Here is a 21,612-nt window from a genome sequence, read left to right as displayed (position 1 = left end):
CATGTCAGCTATCCACCCTCACTCTGCAATTCCGACCAATAGAATTCAAACCAATGGGCAGGACGGGTCATGCCGCTGAGTGACATCGGCATTGAGCAATGGAACGTCGATACTCTCCCGAGCGGTCAATGATCTCGCTCCGGCAGCTAACTGACCAGTGAGACGTCCAATCAGAGAGCGAGTACCTCCGGCAGCCGTTGCTCCGTCGCATGACACCCGTCCACCCACCCTTTCCTGTTGATCGACGTGACCCTCGGCCTATGAGAACGCGGGGCTGAAAACTTGATTCCAATCCCGGCCAATGGGCACGGGAGGTCGGACGCGGTGACCAATAGGGACGTGCGGCCGGAGGCGGGACGCGCAGGCTGAGCGGTGTGTAATGGAGGCTGCGTAACTGAGAGAAGATAAAGGCTGTTTGTCCTTGGCCGGGGGAAAGAGAGAGTGAGAAAAAAGGAAATCTTTTTTTTTTTTTTTTTGCAAGATTTGTTTTTAAAAGGGGGAGAAAAGCAAGCTGGAGAGAATGGAGATGAAGAAAAGGATCACCCTGGAGCTGAGGAACAGGAGCCCAGGCGAGGTAGAGGTTTTATTGCACATTAATGGAGTGAGCTTTAGCACCACATGTCCCTGTGTTTGGGATTTCTTTCCCCTGCTCACAAAAAAACTTACCTTTTCTCCTCCAGAACACATCCTCAGGTTGCCATAATTACTTCTAAAACTCATCTGGCCTTTTTTATTTGCAATTTAAGCTTTTTTAAAAAAAGAAACGACATTATTTTAAACTTTATTTTCCCCTTTGCAGATGAGAAACTTTCAGCTGCTTGTTCTACACCCTTGCCCTTTGATATTTGAATGCTCACATGCTGGAAGTGGATTTAATTGGATAAATCAATTCTTAATAAATTTCTTCCCCTAATATCATTATCCTTAAAAGAACCTTTTCGTGGTGGGGGGATTGGGGGTAGAGAAGCTGATCAGCATTATTGTTTTTCTCATTTGCATTGCTGATGGATTGCATTTCTGCTCAGAATTAATTTAAAATGCGTTGTCGAGTATTTCCTATTGCGTGGAGTGCGAGGTTTTGAATGGGATGAGAGCTTTCTGTCCTGTAATAGTGCTGAGGTTTTTTTTTCGTAACGCAGAAGTTTGGTCTTGTAATTTAATCTTTCAGGATACATGACCTTGATTTGTGTGTGTTTCTGTCGAAAGTTCCACGTTTTGTCAGAGTTGCAACAAGAGGATTTGGATCCAGAGAAGAGACACTACTTTTCCTTGTGGATAGTCTTCAGGAAAAGGCTACTTTTTTTTTTAACCCCAAAATAAAAATCCAATACACTTATGGCTGTATTCGGGGTGAAACTGGATTGCAGTTTCACCCCCCCCCCCACGTTTGTATCCTTTCCCCACACAACTGCCATCTCTCACTGGCAGGTTTTGGGAGCTGATATCCTTCCCATCAATTGGCCCTCTTGCCAAAGTTTTCCTAAATTTGCAGGAGAAGCTACCAATATTGGGTGCTAAATCATTTCATCTTAACATGAGAGATCAAGAAGATTGGAGCAAGAGTAAAACACGAAAGACTGCAGACATGGTGGTTGAAATAAAAACACAATGCTGGAGAAATTTGGCATTTGTGTGCTTTATGTAGCAAAGATACATAACCAACACTTGAGCCCTTCATCAAGGTATGCACTGTTAATTTTCATGGTCAGGCTGTATTCATCTATTCATTTTGTATGTTACTTTATTGGAAATGTGAAATTGCTTTGTAAATGTTAGATGAAAATGAATTTATTGCCATACAGGATGTGCTAAAATTCTTATTGCAGCTGTTCAGGTGCTTGTAAAGAAAAGCTATAACAATAAGCTAATTGAATTAAGAAACAATATGATAAATATTCACAGTAATCCTAGTGCAAAAAAAGTGACTTACAAGTAGCACAGACTGAATTATTGGAGCATCTGATTAGTGTTCCAAGGGGAGGTTCAAGAGCCTGATGGCTGTTGGAAAGGAATTTTCTTGAATCCAGAGGTGCTGGTCTTCAGGCTTCTGTCCAAAGGTTATGACCAAGGTGATGGGGGTCTTTTATGATGTTGACTACCAAGAGATGCAATTCTATGGATAGAATGAGCAATAAAGAGAATGGCAAGGCTGTTGAATATCCAGTGGAACGAACTTGGGTCAGGTTTATTTTGCAATAAAAACACTGAAATGCTGGAGAAACTCAGCCAGTTTCGCAGCGTCCAGAGGAGGTAAAGAAACATTCCTGACGTTTCGGGCCTGAGCTGCCTTCAAGGTATGAGTAAAAACAGAAGCAGGCATGCATCAGAATTAAAGACTAGGGAGAGGAAGAGGGAAGAATGGAAGGGGGAGGAGTCCAGGCCTGCACAAAAGTGTTGATAAGGGGAAAGGTGAGAATTAATTTTTCCTATGAGATGACGGGGTGGGGGGGGGGGGGGCAAGGAAGGGAAGAAAGGGAGACCAAATTAGTGGGAAGAAGACTGGGTAAAAGAGGGGGTTTTAAACGGAAAGCAATCTACGTTAATACCATCTGTTTCTGCGGGTCCCAGACAGACTCTGTAATCAAGTAGACCTTCATGGGTTATAGTGATGGAGTGGTGTAAAAAGCAGCGAAACCTAGAACACTACAGCACAGAAACACGCTCCTTCGGCCCTTCTCGTCTGTGCCAAACCATTTTTTTGCCCAGTCCCAAGCCCTCCATACCCCTCCCATCCATGTACCTGTCCAAATTCTTCTTCAGTGTTAAAATTGAGCCTGCATTCACCACTTCAGCTGACAGCTCCCACCACTCTGTGCACCCTAAACTTTTCCCCTTTCACTCTTAACCCATGTCCTTTGGTTTGTATCTCATCTACCCTCAGTCAAAAAAGCTACCTGCATTTACTCTGTCTATCACCTCATAATTTTAAATACTGCTATCAAATCTCCACTAATTTTTCCTCGCTCCAGGGAATGAAGTCCTAACTTGTTTAACCTTTCCCATAACTCAGTTCCTGAAATCCAGGCAACATCTAGTAAATCTTCTCTGCACTCTTTCTATCTTATTGTTCTCTCCTGTAGTTAGGTGACAAAATCTGCACATAATACTCCAAAATTGGCTTCCCCATTATCATGTACAACTTTACCATAACATCCCAACTCCAATACTTGATACTTTGATTTATGAAGGCCAATATTCCTGACCTGTTTCATTTACCAACCAATGCCCAGCCAAGGTGTCAGACTTGAGACTGATTGCAGTTTGATCCCAGTGGTCTTGGCCAAACATCCAAGCCATTTGGTTTGATTTTAAATAGTTTCCTTTCTTTTTCAATGGATTGGATCTAGTGAGCTCTGTTTTGTCATTGGGCATTGGTCTGAACAGATCATCAACCTGGTAAAGCTGCTTGCCATGTGGTCACCAGATTTAGTCAGTATCCCATTTATCCGATCTCCATACTGCTTGGGACAACTTCCTTGAGATACAGAATCTTTGGATACACTTAGCAGTATTATTGTCTAGAGTGGAGAACTTTGCCGGCTTGGGAGTTTCCGCGGTGTCTTCTATGCAAGGTTCCATATTTTCTGAATTAATTGCTCCCTATTCTAAGGTGGACTTCTTTTCAAAGTTGTGTCCCAGATTTTCCTCCCCCTTGAGATATTTCTGAATTTTAAACGCAGCTCGGTCACAGGGTCTTCTGGCCCATGAGCCCGTACTGCCCAAGCACACCTCCGTGTGTTTTTGGAGGTGATGGGAAACCCACGCAGACATGGGAGAGAACAAATAAACTCTTTATGGACAGCACTGGGTTCGCACCCTGGCAACTGGCACTCAAGTGATGTCCTGCTAACCCATGCTAGTCCGAGATGTTCCATTCTTGCAGAATGTTAGGATGTGTCATCAGTATCAGCCCCGGGAGATCATAAAGCAAACTTCTGAAATCTCAGAATGTGTTCCTGTGGATCTCCAGTTACCGCTGACCTCGGACTGAAAGCGAACCCATACATTGTACTGCATTTCTGAACACTTGAACCTGGTGTTAACTATACTAGGGTGTTTCATGGCACAGTGCATGTCCACAAATGTCTCTCCGTTTTCAAGAGTTCTAGCCTCAGTTGAAATCCAGGCAACATCTAGTAAATCTTCTCTGCACTCAGTGTTTCTTTAATGATTTTTATTGTGGTGCTTTCCCCTTGTTGACTGACTACTCTCCCCTTGCCTGGGGGAACATCAATGTACATTCAGAATCAGGAGGTGGCCACTTGGACCCAACAAAAGTTTGTGCTTGCAGCCAAAACATTCCACTTCCTTCCCATCACTGAGGTGAATGGTCTTGTCGAGTCACATCATCAGCGCAGTAACAGGTCCTTCAGTCTTTGAGACCACGGAAACCTACCCTAACCCATTTTATTCTCATATGGATAGTGTAGTTAGTTAGCACAACACCATCATTTCAGGGCCAGCAACTCTGGTTCGCATCTGGCAGAATCTGTAAGGATTTTGTACATTCTCCTATGTGTCTGCGTGATTTTCCTCCCACCCTTCAAAAACCTACAGGGTTTATAGGTTAACTGGTGTATTTGGGCAGCATGGGTTTATGGGCCGAAGGACCAGTTACTATTTTGTAACTCTGATTTTTTTTTAAACTTCCCCAATAGATTCTACTGTTACGAGCCCAGAGGACTCCAAAACCCAGCAGCAATAGATAGTCACCAAGACAAATGGTTACTTAAACAAAAGTTGCTTTTAATTATCTTTAAACATGAAAACCGGATCAAACTTACTTAACCCCCTTCTAATTCTGAGCGCACGTGTATGTAATGTGTGTGTAAGTTCAGAAAAGTTCTTTGGTTCACAGTCCAATCTCACTTCTCATTCCTCCAAGTTTACTGGTTGCAGGCAATTCTTAGACTGTGCACAGAATTAAACATTTATAAAGTTCACCAGGCTTTGGTACTTGAAAGGTAAATGGTTACTGCTCAGGAAGGTTCTTGTTGGTTTTCAGAGAGAGATTTGTTATTCCAGGACATTCACAACATTCCATCATCCACTTCAATGTCTTGCTGATGAAACTTGCCCCTTCAGGGTTCTCCAGATGATGGCCTCTTTCTTTTAGGTCACCTCAGAGTGCCTTTTTGTTTCTCTTATTCCAAGTGAAACATTAGACAGCAAGCCCTCTCTTGAATGAACCTCAAGGGCTTTGACCAGGCTGTCTTCCAAATGCGGTTTTCCACAAGCTTGCCAGCTTGTCCTGTTCCAGTCCCAGCTGCTATTGCTGGCTGTAACACTGTAGAAGTCATCTCTCTCTCTCTCTGCTTGCAAAACCACATGACCCTCTTAGAACAACTCCAGACAATGTGCGGCTCCAACAAGATCTTTTGTAAACAACAATCCATTAGTGAAGTTGCTTGAGCACTCTCCAAAGCTCTTGCAATAGCTGTGGAGTTGATATGTCTAGCATTAGCAGAGCTCCAGTATTTCAAATAAGATGATTTAAAGTGTTTATATGTAATCTAACAAATCTTTCCCAATTTATCTCCCAAAAACTTATCTATTTACTCTGTTACACTACCACTACCTGCACATTTTCAGTGGTCAATTAAAAGCATTTTTTGAAATGAGTTTGTGTGTACACAAGTAAACACAGATGCATCGAAATTCTTGCTTGCTGCAGCCAAATAGCTACACTGACTGCAATACACACATTAAATTACCACACTATGCCAAGACACAGAAAGATAATATACAAGAGAATATAGGGAACTATTCATAGTTGCAGTTAGTGCAAGAAAAAAGTTGCATTTAATTTTTAAAATTTTTAATTTGAACTCATAGCACAGTAATAGGCTCTTTTGACCCATCAGCCCATGCCTATTAACAATTAAACCAGCCCTTGGTACGTTTTGAATGGTGGGAGGAAACTGAAGCCCCGGGGAAAATCCATGCAAACACAGGGAGAATGTGCAAACTCCTTACAGCGTAGGATTCGAACCCCAGTCCCGATAACTGGTGCTGTAACAGCGTGAAGCTAACCGCTACGCCAACTGTGCCAATCCAGTAGTGCGAGCAGATATTTTGGTTTGTCCTCCACTAGTTTGTGGTTAGAATAGTGGGGGGGGGGGGTGCAAGATTTTAACTGTTGAATAAAAACTGTTTTTATTATCTTTAAACATGAAAACCAGATCAAACTTTAACTTATCACTATTAACTTACTTAACCCCCCCTTCTAATCCTGAGCGCACGTGTATGTAATGTGTGTGTAGGTTCAGAAAAGTTCTTTGGTTCACAGTCCAATCTCACTTCTCATTCCTCCAAGTTTGGAGGAATGATGGACATCATTATTCTGTACCTTCTGCCCAAAGAGAGCAGTGAGTAGTGGTTGTCACCAGGGTGAAGGGGGTTCTTTATGATGTTGGCTGCCTTCTTGAGGTAGAGCCTTACATAAATTTCTTCAGTGGATGGTAGGTCGGAGCCTGTGATGGATTTGGCTCTGTTAGCCACTTTCAACAGCTGCCTTGGGCACTTGAGATTTCAATCCAGGCCTTGATTCAACCAGTCAATACATTGTAGAAATTTCAATGACGTGCCATACTTCTTAAAGTAGAAGTGGTGATGCGCCTTCTTCACAGATGTGGGAAGAACAGTGTGAAGTGATTCATTTTGGAAAGTAGAATACACTGTTAATGGGTGGATTCTGAGCCTTGTGGAAGAACTGAGTGATCTTGAGGTCTGTGTCCACAGGATACTCAAAACTGCTGCACAGATTGATAGAATTGTTAAGAATGTGTATGGTGTGTAGGTCTTCATTAGCCATGGGATTGAGTTCCAAGAGCTGAGAGTTTTGTTGCAGCTACAGTACACAAGAACTTGGTTAGACTCCACCTGGGCTATTGTGTTCAGTTCTGGTCATCTGATGACAAGGAATGTGGATGCTATGGAGAGGTGCAGAGGTGATTTATCAAGGATGCTGCCTGGATGGGAGAGCGTCTTGGGAGGATGGACTGATGGGGAAGTGATGGGTGACCTGATAGAAGTGTACATGATGATTTTTTAAAATTTAGACATGCAGCACAGTAACAGGCCCTTCTGGCTCACAAATCCATGCTGCCCAGATACGCCAATTGACTTACAACTCTGTCTTACATTCCGGTGGGTGGGAGGAAACGAGAACATCTGGAGGACACCCACACAGACATGGAGAAAATGTACAAACTCCTTACAGACAGTGCTGAATTTGAACTTGAGTCGTTGGTACAGTAACAGGATTGGGCATTGACCATTCCACTGTGATGAGAGGCATTGATTGTTTGGATGACCAGAGGCTTTTTCCCTGGGGCATAGATTTAAGATGTTTGGGTGTAATCACAGGGAGAGGTGCAAGAGGTGAGTTTTTACACACAGAGGTGGTTGACAATGGTGGTGGAGGCAAAGTCAGTAGGATCCTTTAAGAAACTATTAGGTATGTGGAACTGAGACAAGTAGAGGGGTATGCAGTAGGGAAATTCTAGGCAGTTGTAAATTAGGTGATTAAGTCAGTGCAACACTGGGCCGAAGGTTCTGTACTGTGCTGTGTATTTCTATGTGCTTGAATCTGATGCATCCAGAGGAACCCCACAAAGGCAGCAATGAAGTAGAGATCGAACCTAGATGGCAGCAGCTGACCAACAAGCGAGGCCATTTTAAGCTCTCGAGAACCTGGAGGCCCTGTGGGGTGAGATCAGAATAGATGACGGAGTGAGAGTACGACGGAGCAAGAGTATGGGGAGAGGTGGGGTGTCAAGGGAGATGGCAGACCAAGTCCAGATCAGTGGAATAGCCTGCAGTGAGTAGGAGATGGTAGATGAATGTGTGGCGGCATGCAAAATAATACTGCATAGCCAAGTTAATTCCAGGCCTGCAGCCGACAGCTTCGTTTAATTTGGCGCAATTGGTCGCCCTTGTCCTGGCGGCAGTGCTTTGTGACCCTGAATTCTTGCAAGCTGTCTGGGTACTCTTCTCGCAGAAAGCTGGCTGTGGAGCCATTTTGGAGAAACGTGGCACGAGGCAAACTTAGGATCCTCGTGCTGCTGCTCCTAGTTAAAGGGGAATAGGTACAGGAAATGGGAGCCCTTGCATTGAGCGGTGCCTACCTTGAGGTTCCAATCTGTTAACGGAGCCAGATCTCTAGTCAGCACTTTTAATTGCTGTTTTGGTAGATAACCTTGCAAATTAGCATGCCCCTGCATTCTAGTTCTAGTGTTCAGTCACAAAATGTCTATCCTATATCAAGTTAAAATACTTTCAAAGAAAGAACATTTAATTTTGATTAAATGGGGGCCGCTTTGTCATTTGCTGGCAAGAACTGACAGGCAGGGTGTTCACAGGAGAAGGAGGTGACCTGCTTCGGTTTCCTGTCATTCACCTGCCATCCTGATGTCTCATTAATGAGAGGACACTGGTCATCTTTCGCATACAAGAGTTTAGTGTCGTACATACAAGTACAGTGCACTGGTAGAGGTAAGGGAAACTACGGTTTCTTTACAAATAAAAATAAAAAAGTACAATGTACCAAACTTGTTTGCTGAACTCTCGCAGGTGCGCAAGATACACCAACAATAGCAGTGTAAATTAAATTACTGCAGTGTGCCAAGGTTTTTTTTAAAAAGATGATAGATATAGAAGAATCCCTATTATTCGGAGTTCAATCAACTGGAAACTCAAACAACTGGCAAAAAAAAATGAATTTTTGTTAGATGAAAGTTTAAAATTGTACAACTATATAAGTAAATGTTTTCCAAAGCAACACACAATTCCTTGGAAGAAAACATTCAGCCAGCAGAGCGCCCTGGTTGTGTCCTGCCTGCAGCAGCTGTTTGAATAAAGTTTTGATCAAGTTATGTTTGAATAAAATGGCAGCGCCCAGCTGGCTGATGCTACTAGGGTGACTCTCCCAAATGGTCTCCCTATCCGTGCCTAGTAAGAGGCTTTATCTATAAACTTGGGGTAAGGTGTTAATTATGATGGTGCCATGGTTAGCGTAGCAGTTAGTGTAATGCTGTAACAGGACTGGGGTTCAAATTTAAATTTTAAGTTACAGGAATTACCTAATTAAACATTACATAATTAAAGACTACAATACTGATTTTTTTTTTTCAAATTATATTTTGCACTCTCTTTTGTCTTTTTAAGCTGTTTATTCTTGATGTAGGTGTATTAGTTAGGCATTGTAAAGTGAGTCTCGTCAACCAGAAAATTCACATATCCAACATCTGCCATCGCTGTTGGTGCCGGATACCAAGGGAATCTACTGTATAAAAGGATAGATAAAATATACACAGTAGCATTTGGGTTTTTTTTAAAAAAGTATCTGTTCAGTAGCATAGATCTCTTAGTTGGTCACAGTTTATAGTTATAAATCAGAGAGGGTTCAAGATCCTAATAGTTTTTTGTGGGGGGGGTTGTGGCAAGGGGAATCTGTTCTGAACCCAGCGGTACTGAACTTTAATCTTTGCCTTCTGCCTGAAGGTGTCAGCAAAAAGAGATCTTCCTTCTCGGCTAGTCCTATGGGTTGAAGAGAGATTGCCCAGGCATTAACCACAGTTGGTGTAGGAAGGGGGGGGGGGGGGGGGGCTATGTTCCCTTTAACCGAGTGAGGAATAACCAGTAACCTGCAGACAAGCATTGAAGGGAAAGGGTAAGGAAAATTTATTTTACTGAAAGGCTGATTGGATAATGAAGATATAAAGCCTTGTAGTTTTTTAACACTTTGGACCAAGATGGTGACTAAAACTGAAATTAATCTGAATGTCTTCATGATGCAATCAAATGAATAGCCTCCTATCACGTATGGTTCTATACCATTCTTAACAATTGCTATTTGCAGAGAGAAATGTGATTTGTAACCACTTTCCATAATTTGTCTCCAATTCGACAAAGTGTTTGGGCATTCCCTGTTAATCAGAAACATGTTATCTGAGTTGATATGCAAATTCTGCACCATCTCAGAAGATGAATTGAATTGAACGCATTCTGTAGCCAGGGAGAGGTGATGAATGGATGGAGCTCTAGCTTTGCAAGCTCCTGCTGCCATCTTTGCTTTGAGTGTTCTTGGGTACCACTGATATGTCTGCATAATGACTAGCCCTCTCCTCAGAGTTTTAACACTTAACTAGAGGAAAGATATCAATAAAATTGAAAGAGTGGAGAGAAGATTTACTAGGTTATGCCAGGACTTGAGGACCTGAGTTGCAGGGAAATATTAAACAGATGAGGACTATTCTCTGGAGTAAATGGAGGGGAGATTTGATAGAGGTATTTAAAATTGAGGGGTATAGACAGAGTAAATGCAACTAGGCTTTTTCCACTGAGGGTAGGTGAGATACAAACCAGAGGACATAGGTTAAGGGAGAAAGTTTAGGGAAGTTGGAAAGAGCTGCCAGCTGAAGTGGTGAATGCAGGCTCAATTTTAACATTTAAGAAGAATTTGGACAGGTACGTGGATGGGAGGAACACAAAAGGATATGGAATGGGTGCGTCGGTGGGTGAGGCACAAACTAGAAAAGCTGAGGGGCTTGTTTTCTGTGTTGTAATGTTCTGATTCTAATGGGAGAATGTAGGGAGTCTTTTGGCCATTGCAATAGCAAGGCAGATAAAGATGGGCACCTAGTTTAACTTTGTAAAATGCTTCCCAACAGAAGGAAGGGAGAAAAGGTCATTGTAGAGTTTAACAAAAGGGAAACCTGCCAAGGGTAGTATATGAGGCTGGAGAATGGTCCAGCTGAAACCGAGCAGCTAGAATTGGTGGAAAATGCAGAGTTGTAATGTATTGACAATAAACCTTGCATGGGCTTCATATTATTTCTATCCCTGTAAAGGATAGTTCCCAAATTGAAAGTTCCCTGGCCCTATGTGAAACTTGTATCTGATAGTTGCTACAATCAATGATAGATGAGATCCCTTTATAGGTGTGCCTACATTAGTTCTTGGGAGATGCTACCTCGGAGGATTTTTCCTGAGCCTGACACATTAATGGCATAGTGAAGAAAGAACATCCACACCTCTTGGGAGGTTTTGTGTGATGTCAGAAACCCTGGCAAATTTCTACAGATGTGTGGTGGAAATTGGCTAACCAACTGCATCACTGGTCTGGTATGGGGACACCAATATCCCTGAGCAGAATGCCCTGGAAAAAGGTAGTGGGCACAGCCCAGGATATCACAGGCAAAACCCTCCCTGGCATCAAGAATGAGAACATCAACAGGGAATGCTGCTGTCAGAGAGCAGCAGCATTCATCAAGAATCTGCAACAGGGAATGCTGCCATCAGGAAAGAGGTACAGGTGCCACAAGGTTCTCACCACCAGGTTCAGAAACAGCTGTTGCCCTTCCACCATCAGACTCCTCAACAACAAACTCCATCAGGGACTCATTTAAGGACTCTTAATTGTGCGCTTTGATTTTTTTTCTCTCTGTATACACAATCGGTTTGTTTACTGTTCTTTATTGTTTACATATGTAAGTAGAGTAGTTTTTTCTATCAATAAATTATCATTCTTCCTCACCTGCAGGAAAAAGAATCTTAGGGTTGTATGTGATGTCTTTTATTTATTTATTTTGAGGAGTACAGCACAGTAACAGGCCATTTCAGCCCATGAGTCCACCCAATTAGTAACCTACATGCCTGGGGCATTTGAACAGTGGGAGGAAACCAGAGCAACTGGGGAAAACACGGAGAACGCAAAAACTACTTATCGACAGCGCGGGATGTGAACCCCGATCCTGATTGCTGGCATTGTAAAGATGTTGCGCTAACCACTACACCAACTGTGCCACTCTGACAATAAATCTGAAATCTACATTTTACTGCAGTTGACATCTCACAGAAACCCCACACACCAAAACCCCAACATGTCAGCATCCTGGATCATAATCTTTGCACTTCCTTTCATTATGCGGGTGGGGATTGAGGCGAGGCTCTTGCATGCCATATCCACAAAGAATACGAGGAGCAAGTCCCACCCCCTCCACCCTTCTCAGTCTCAAGATCGGAATCAATGGAAAAGGAGCTGGGAGATGGTCTGCGGAGATTGTAATAGTGTGCTGATCAGGACCACTAAGATAGTGTTGCTGAGCTACAGATGAACCATTCTTACCAATTAACTTTTATCTCTTCCTCCCCTGATGCAGGTGGCGGAGCTAGTACTCGACAATTGTCGCAGCAATGAAGGGGAGATTGATGGTTTTGGTGATGGATTTAAGGAACTGGAGTACCTCAGTATGATCAATGTTGGGCTAAAGTCTCTCGCTAAACTCCCGAATCTCTCCAAACTGTTAAAGGTGAGCTCTTGCAACAGGAAATTTCAAAAAAAGAATCGAGATGGGGGAGTAAAACAAGGTGGCAAAGCTATGGATTGTTTCCTGGGATTTGCTGGTTCCTTCCCACTTGGTGAGGTGCTGGTATCATCAGACAGTGGTACTGGTCTGACTGATGCAATGACCAGGTAACCGTCAGGATTGGGTTTTGTCTCTCATGGCTATGACGATCCCTGCCACATTGGGATACTCTGAGAGAGACTCTCTCCACAGGGAATTGGGTTGCTAATGCCACTGGGCCCCTCTGGTGCCCCAACACTTGTCAAATGCTGCAGCTGCTGATTGGGGCTCTCCCAAAAAAAAATTTAAATGAAAGCGCTGCCGGAGCTGGTGTAACAGTAGTGCTGCTCTGGTGTGGACCCACGGGGAGCGGTGTCTGACTGCTGTCTGCTCTGTACAGGTGTTAAATGGCCTGTTAAAGAAGCAAGACAGTGTTTTATTTAAATCCTGTGATGGGGGGGGTCTGGCCACAAGATGGCAGCGGCCACAATGCTTTTGCAGACTCTGGGGAATTGAAGGACTGGCGCAGGGCACCAGAAAACAGGAAGACCACCCCGCCCCATCTCATTTGAGAAGCAGGGGACAACCCATGGGACAGTGACCACGATGGCAGATCACTGAGGGGTTCTGAGGCTAAAGAACATGCAGGTGGCGGGCTGCTGAAGTCTTGAAGCGAGGAACCCATGCAGGCTGTGGGCTGCTGGAGGCTGCAGTCAAAGGACTCACCAGGCTGCGGACTGCTCGAGACTGGCTGAAGGGGTGCCAGGTATGGGAACTGGGATGCGATAGGGTGCTGGGGACTTCCTTATGTCAGATGTACAGCCGGAGCTCTGGTTGCTGATGGTTTGGACTGAATACTGCAGGATCACTGGAAGCGAATCCATGAACACCCAGTGAACACACGGGGCGGGAGGGGTGGCGGGAGAAATGACTCTTTTTCAATATTTTTATTAGCATTGAAAAAGAGTATAGGTGGATATATCTTAAGATTCAAAGAGATATATTACACTTAAATCTTGTCATTTCATCCAAGGTACCTCACATTTTATTCAAACAGATTATATAGTATTGATATTATATTTTGTTATTTAAAAAAAAACAAACCCATTACCTGCGGTGTTTGTCCTTCTCCAGGAGAGAAATTTGGTTTTTGTAACTTCTGAGGGAGGAGGAAGATTACTGGGTTTTGGTGGGGGGATGGGGCTCGGGCACTGAGAACTGCTGGAAGTTTCACAGAGCAGAGATGGTTGTATAATAAAAACAGAACTGCTGGAGGAATTCAACTGGTCTCAGTGTTCATGGGAGATAAAGATATATTACTGACGTTTCAGGCCTAAGCCCTTCACAGTATAAGCGAAGGTGACTGGGGAAAGAAAGATGGAAGACTGGCAGGGGGAGGAGTCCAGACCAAAAGCCAAAAGATCTTAAATGGATATGAAAAGTGAGAATTGATTTTTGGCTCTGAAAGGAGATGGGAAAGAGAGAGAAAGCAAAGGAGAAAGGCAACAAGGAAGAAAGGATAGGGTTTAATGAAAACCGGAGAAGTTGATGTTAATGGCATCTGGTTGGAGGATGCCCAGACAGAAGATGAAGTGTTATTTCTCCAATTTCCAGCTAGGCTGTCTGGCAGTGCATGAGGCCATGATCAGACGTCAGCAAGGGAATGGTATGGCGAATTGAAATGGGTGGCCATTGGGAGATCCCGGCTATTGCTGCCGTCAGAGCCAAGGTGCAAAATGAAGCAATTTCCCAGTCTGAGCCCAATACCTCTGATGTAGTGGAGACCATAACAGGAGCACCAGTTGTAGTAGGTGACCAGAACAATCTATAGTTGCTCGGAGACAGGGAGCAGAGGGCAATGAGAAGGGGGATCATAGGTTGTGATGCGGGGTGTGGATGCTGCACTGACCAGATCTCAATGCAAAATGGAGGACCTGCCCAACTGACCTTGTAGGTCTGACCGGATTGGGTGAGGAGGCTTGGAGTCAAAAGACTGCCGATCTGGCATAGAGCAAATTAAAAACAAACTGCTGGAGAAACAGTGGGCAGTGAGGAAGATTGTCAGTCAAAGTTTGCAGGGGGATACGGATCAGCTAGAAAAATGGGCTGCAAAATGGCAGATGGAGTTTAATCCAAACAAGTGTGAAGTGATGCATTTTGGAAGGACAAATCAAGGTAGGACATACATGGTAAATGGTAGGGCACTGAGGAATGCAGTAGAACTGAGGGATCTGGGAATACAGATACACAATTCCCTGAAAGTTGGGTCACGGGTAGATTAGATTGTAAAGAGGGCTTTTGGCACAAAGTATTGAGTATAGGTGTTGAGATATTATGGTAAAATTGTACAAGACATTGGTTAAGCCAAATATGAAGTGAACTTTTACAAAATTTGGCTTCCATGTGGTCTCTACATTGGAGAGACTGGATACAGACTGGGAAATTGCTTCACTGAGTGCTTTAGCTCCGTCTGCATCAATAACCGTGACCAACCATTTCAGTTTTGCACCCCATACACCCACACCTACGTGTCTGTCCATGGCCTTGTATGCACTGCCAAACCATGACCTCTCATAAATTGGAGAGGGAACACCTTACCATGTAATAGTTAATACAATGTAATGCAGGTGCCTAACTTTTTAATCAGGACCAGACACCTACAGTTGTTTGGAATCTTACAGATTTCAGAATCCTTTTGTATTTGATCCCTTTAAGCAAATACCTCGCTCCTAACCCATGTTGTCTGTCTGTCACCCCCGCCCCCACCAACCAGGGGCTGATGCCAGACTATTTTGTGCCCTAGACCGGGCTGATCACAGGGTGGGTGGGGGGGAGGGGGGATTGTTACGGGGGTACGATTTGCACTGTATAGGAGGCTCTTAACCAGTGCATCATTCAGGTGGAGGTCAGAGGTGATGTGGCCTGGGAGCACAGCCAAAAAGGTGAATAGTGTTGGCTGCTCATAGCCAGCAGCCAAGCAGGGCAGAAGGCTGGACATGATGCGCAGAGCTGCAGGAGGAACAATGGGGCTGGTGACTTTCAGGCACTCCACCAGCTTGTCAGGCCAGCCCTCAGACACACCCTGGCAGCACAGTGCCATCAGTCGCCCCCCACCCCCAAAATCTAACTCCTGACACAGCAGCAGGGGTGCATTGGTTGTCTTCGTTACCCATAATCCCCTGTGGAGTTGGAACCGCTCTGCCAGTGTTCAGAACGGTTCCAGCTGCGTGGGGGATTATAGGGTAAGGAAGACGGCCATTGATCCCGTATTGAGCAAGCTACTGCCTGCTTCTCTCCCACTGAGCTCTGGGGACCGAGAGTTGCCTTTCCACCAAAGGTTAGAGAGGGCACCCATGGGGGTGGAGATGGAGAAGTGGGGTCTCCCTCTGAAAACGGACAATTTATTATGGGGAAATTAACATTACTTATTTGTAATGTTTTCTACTGAAAAAAGTGCCTTTTTTTTGAGGTTGCTGGTTTTTGGAATTCCGGATAAAAGGTTAGGCACCTACAGTTAATATCATGTAAAAGTCGAGTCAATACCCCACTCCTGTATTTTTGGCCCAAAAGTATTTTCCATATATCCCACGTAAAATATTTGGCCATGGCTGCCTGCCTACCAGAGCTCCTGATGCCCCAAATGCAGTCTCTTGCCTAGGCCCCGGCTGCCCATGCACTGGAACTCCTGACAGCATACTCTTACCTAGGCCGCAGCTTAGCCTGCCCATTAGATCTCTGTACACTGAATGCAGACATACCACCCTGTCCCGGCCCGACATAGGATCAACACGGGTACCTACCGCGGTCAAAAGTAGTATAAGTGAAATAGTTGACCCACCCTAAATTTTACTGTTGTTTTTTTTAATTGGTCCACAAAATCTGACTATTACATGAGTATATAAGGTATATTCTATCTGGGCACTCGCCAAAAGGATGACATGAACATTGACTTGAGTGATTCTCCTGGACCACTCCTTGTTCTCCCTCTCTTCCCTATCCCTCTGTCTCATTTCCTTCAGCTCTCCACCCCCTTCACTCTCCATTCATAGATCCATCCTCCCTCTCCTGTTTTCTAGACCCTTCCCACCTTTATCCACCTATTGCCTATGGGCCTTTGCTCCTCCCTTTGTTCCCACCACCACCTCTGTTTTATTCAGGCGCCTGCCCACATTTTGCTCATACTTTGATGAAGGGCTCAGGCCCAAAATGTTAGTTACCAGTATGTATCTTTATATTTGCTATATAAAGTTTGACCTGTTGAGTTTTCCAGCATTGTGTTTTTCTGTATTGTGAGCAGTTTTGATCACCTAATTACAGGAAAGATGTCAATAAATTTGAAAGAGTGTAGAGAAGATATACTGGGTGTTGTCAGGTCTTGAGGAACTGGGTTACAGTGAAAGGATAAATAGGTCAGGACTTTTTCCCTGGAGCATAGAAGAATGAGGGAGACTTGGTGGAGGTGTTTAAAATTATGAGGGGGACAGACAGAGTAAATGTTGGGTATTTCCACTGGTGAAAGGGGAGAAGTTTAGGGGGAACTTTATAACAAATGGTGAATGCGGGCTCAGTTTTATCATTTAAGAAAAATTTGAACAGATATATGGGAGGGGAATGGTCAGGGTACAGTCAATGTGACTAGGTGGAATAATGATTCAGCGCAGACTTGAAGGGCCTGTTTCTGTGCTATAGTGTTCAATTGTTGTTTTTTTTGGCTGTTTTTTAAATAAAACATGCAGTTGATGTTTTGGTTTTAACCCAAGAAAGGAGAGGGGAAGGGGACCACAGGTGGACTGAGGAAGCTTGACTGTTGAATCTCTCCTTTGTCATCTGTGTGTTACCTCTCCCCTCCCTCCACCCCTGAGTCGTGGATAATGCAAGTGAACCCTCCACACATTACACAAACCTTCCCTCAACTCTATGTCTCTATCTCACTCATTCCACAGCTGGAACTCAGCGATAACTCCATCTCAGGAGGACTGGAGTTACTTACAGAGAAGTGTCCCAATCTTGTGTACCTGAACCTCAGCAGCAATAAAATAAAAGAATACAGTGCAGTGGAGCCTCTGGTAGGTATGCGAGTCCTCTAATGGTGGAAGGGCACTCTTGGTTTGCTGAAGGGAGATCAACCAGACCCCTGTATACAATGTATTGGTGCTTTGTCAGTGGAACTGTCCACAGTACCTCTAAGTCCAAGGTTTCTGTCATAGTAAGACCTGTCCATCTATATTGAGCACTTTGGTATCATCAATGAATAGATTTTGTGGGTTGGTATTCTCTATGGAGGGGCTGGTCACACTACTTGGCCTCTGGTTTTCCTTTTTCCCTTTGCCACACCAATTTACCTCACTATTCCTCTTTAAATTTATCCTTTGTCCATTTTTTAATCTTTGTATTAAACATATTAAACGATACATGAAGAGAATAGTATGCAGAATTGAATAGTGAAAACAAATCATCAATATATTGCAATACATAATATGACTTATGACATTTGGAATATTCAAAAAAGAGAAATAAATTATTGTTAAAACCCCATCTAACCTACCAAAATTAACAAAAAAAAGGCTGGGCAGCCTAAACTGCGTGTTCACTACAACAGATCAGTACAAACTATTTATCTGGTCCTTGGCAATAACAAACAACAGAAATCCAGAACAGTCTGGAAGGTGAAATCAAAAGACAAATCAACTCCTACGAAAATAGTTTCAAAAAGGACACCAAGTCTCTTCAAACTTCTAATTTTTTTTCTAAAATTAAATATAACATAACTTGAGAGAGCCATTGCATCAAAGAAGGTGAATTAGGATCTTTCTATTTAAATAAAATGGCTTTTCTGGCCAACAGTGTAGTACAAAGTACAACCCGATGTGCAGAAGTGGTAACTCGACCCACCTCTGGAACTAGAATTCCAAAAATAGCCGTTAATGGATTTGGTTGCAATTTAGTACCTAGTATAATTGACAAGGTCTTGAAAATATCAGTTCAATACTTCTCCAATATAGAGCACTAAAACATGTGCTTTAGTGTGGCCACTTGTGATTTGCATCTTTCACACATAGGGCTAACATTAGGAAAGATACAGGCCAATTTATCTTTCAACATATGAACCCAATGTACTACTTTAAACTGAATTAATGTGTGTCGAGCACATAATGAAGAGGTGTTAACCATTCCAAAAATCTTACCCCAGATTCCTCTGGAAGAAGTGACTGAAGTTCCGATTCCAAAGCTCCTCTAATTGTATCATTAGAGATTGATTGCAATTTTAATAAATTATTGTAAATATTATCTATTAAACCCTTATGGGAAGGATTCAAATGAAGAGTATCAACCAAATCAGGTTGATGTAGGAAAGTTGGGTAATATCCAAAACACTTCTAACTTGGAAAGACCTTTTTTTTTTAAAAAAAAAAATGTAACAAGTATATTATGTTAGATATTAGATCAAAAGACATTAAACATCCATCTATAAACGGATCTGAAAAATGGACAATTCCTTTGCTTTTCCAAAAAGAAAGGGATTCATACATTATAGACTAGGAAAAAATAGCTAAGATAAATAGTACTAGATAAACTAAAAAAATTTAAATCAAATATTTTGTAAAATTGAAACCAAATCTGTTATGTATGTTTAAGTATTGAGTTAAAGGCATGTCTACTAATCTTAAATTGTAAAAGGAAGAGCAGCTCCAAATAAGGAAGCGAATGAATTCCTCTGTACAGATTTCATTTCCAAATCTGTCCAATGAATAATTCAGGTTTGTCAGAATAATATAGCCAGAAAATAGTATACTAAATATTAGTTGCCTGATAATAAAATCTAAGATTAGGTAAAGCCATACCACCATCTTTCTTTAATTTCTGCAAATGAAACTTACTCAACCTAGCATTCTTATTGTTCCATATACAAGAGGAAATTTTAGAGTCAATATTGTCAAAAAATGATTTGGGAATAAAAACTGGAACTGCTTGAAATATATACAAAAATTTGGGTAAAATTATTTTGAGAGCATTTGTATAACCTATTAAAGTTATGGCCAATGGAGACCATCTAGAAAGTGTTTGTTTCACACAGTCAAAGGGAGAAAATTAAACGTATAAATCTTCAAAATTTTTTAAATGGTCTTAACCCCAAGATATGTAAAGTGTTCTTTAACCACTCTAAAAGGTACATGTTCACACTTGTGGAGATTCAATTTATAGCCTGAAAAAATACTGAATTGGGAAAGCAAAGACAGCATTGAAGGAATAGAATTCTCAGGATTTGAAATGTATACTAAAAGATCATCTCTGTATAAAGAAACCTTATAAGAATGTCACTGGAGTCGTGAAGTGCTATCGCTAAGGGTTCCAAGGCTAGTAGGTTAAATAATAAAGGTCTTGATGAATAACCCTGTCTGGTTCCTTGAAGCAGATTTTTTTTAAAAATAGGATTCTGGATTCTTCGCAATTACTACAGCAACAGGAGCATGATAGATCAAATTAATCCATGAAATAAAAGAAGGACTGAAATTAAATCTTTCCAAAATTTCAAGGATATTTCCATTCCACTCTATTGAAAGCCTTTTTTCAGCATCTAGCAATACTATACATTCCAGAATTTTAGTTAATATTAACCCCTGTAAATAATATTCATTAACATACAGATATTAAAATGTGAATAACAATTTCTATTTGATCCATAGAAATTATCTGAGGAAGAATATTTTCCAATCTGGAAGTCAAAATCTTAGAATTTTGGAATCCACATTCAACAACAATATTGGTCTATAGGAAACAAACTTTATCTATCTTAAGGAATTAATAAAATTGATGCTTCATAAAATATCTATGGTAAAGTTTCAATAGATATAGAATCGTTAAACACCCTACACAAGTAAGTCAGTATGTTAGCAAAGCATTTTTTTTAAAACAACCATCCAGGCCTGGGGCTTTGCCAGATTGAAGAGAGGAAATGGCTTTTAAAATTTCCATTTCTAATATTGGTGCTTCCAAGAAAATGTTGATCATAAGAAGAAAATTTAAGGATCTTCAATTGTTGCAGGAATCCATCCATTATTTATGATATTATTAGGAAATTGAAATTTGTATAAATCAGAATAAAAATCCTGAAATGCCTTATTAATTTCATCATGTTCCCTTTGTTCATCTCAGTCCCACTGGTTTCTTAATCGTGCCATATCTGGTGCCTGACCATTGAGATTGTGATGGCATTTGAAGGCTGCTTTTGAGACAGAGAACATTACAGCACAGTACAGCCCATTCGCTCCTTCAATGTTGTGCTGACTTGTATATACCTACCATAAAATACTAAGCCCTTCCTAAACTATTTTCCTTCCATAAATCTGCCTAAGAGTCTCTTAAATGCCCCTAATGTTTCAGCCTCAACCACCACCCCTGGCAAGGCATTCCAGACACTTACAAATCTCTAATTTTCAGGGATGTCTCCCTGAAATTTGTCTCCCTTTCACTTTGTACAGATGTCTTCTGGTGTTTGCTACTCCTGCCCTGGGGAAAAGATGCTGGTTGTCCATCTTATCAATGCCTGTCAGAATCTTGTAGACCTCTATTAAGTATCTTCTCATCCTCCTTTGCTCCAAACTCTTGTTAACCTTGTCTCATAAGACTTCAATCTAGGCAACATTCTGCTAAATCTGCTCTGTACTCTTTCCATAGCTTCCACATCCTTGATGTGACCAGAATTGGATATAATATTCTAAGTCTGGTCTTGCCAGAGTTGTATAGAGCTGCAATATTACCTCTCCACTCTTGAACTCAATCCCCTGACTAATGAAGCCCAGCATCCCATCGGCCACCTTAACTATCCTATCAACCTGCGCAAGAACTTTAAGACGTGTATGGATTTGGACCCCAAGGTTCTTCTGTTCTTCACATTGTTAAGTATCCAACCATTAACCCTGTAGTCAGACTTCTGGTTTGATCTTCCAAAATGCATCACACTTACCTGGAATGAACGTCATCTGCCACTTTTCAGCAACTCTATATCCTTTTGTAATCTTGTGACAACCTTCAACACAATCCACAACTCCTCCAACCATCGTATCATCTGCAAACTTACTGATCCATCCTTCCGATTTCTTCATCTCCATCATTTATAAAAATCACAGAGCAGAGGGACCTAGAACAGATCCCTGCTGAACTCCACTAGTCGCTGACCTCCAGGCAGAATATTTTCTATCTACTACAAAGCACTCTCTCTCCTTTCTATAGCAAGCCAATTTTTAATCCACGCAGCCAAAGT

The 21,612-nt window shown here is 42.2% G+C and overlaps 1 protein-coding gene across 2 annotated transcripts in view; it reads left to right on the top strand.

Annotated features, from left to right (window-relative positions):
* The first annotated feature begins 337 nt into the window (after positions 1-337).
* anp32e (acidic (leucine-rich) nuclear phosphoprotein 32 family, member E) overlaps positions 338-21,612 on the top strand; it is a 39,585-nt gene continuing 18,310 nt past the window's right edge. For both annotated transcript variants that reach the window (XM_069940599.1, XM_069940597.1), the window contains exons 1-3: positions 338-574; positions 12,165-12,314; positions 17,294-17,416. In XM_069940599.1, the coding sequence (XP_069796700.1) occupies positions 521-574; positions 12,165-12,314; positions 17,294-17,416 (327 nt within the window). In that variant the 5' untranslated portion in view covers positions 338-520. The remainder of the gene's footprint in view (positions 575-12,164; positions 12,315-17,293; positions 17,417-21,612) is intronic.

Source organism: Narcine bancroftii, chromosome 5 (genome assembly GCF_036971445.1).
Source record: "Narcine bancroftii isolate sNarBan1 chromosome 5, sNarBan1.hap1, whole genome shotgun sequence".
Taxonomy (NCBI): domain Eukaryota; kingdom Metazoa; phylum Chordata; class Chondrichthyes; order Torpediniformes; family Narcinidae; genus Narcine; species Narcine bancroftii.
Note: the sequence above shows the minus strand (reverse complement) of the source record. Positions and strands in the feature narration are given on the sequence as shown.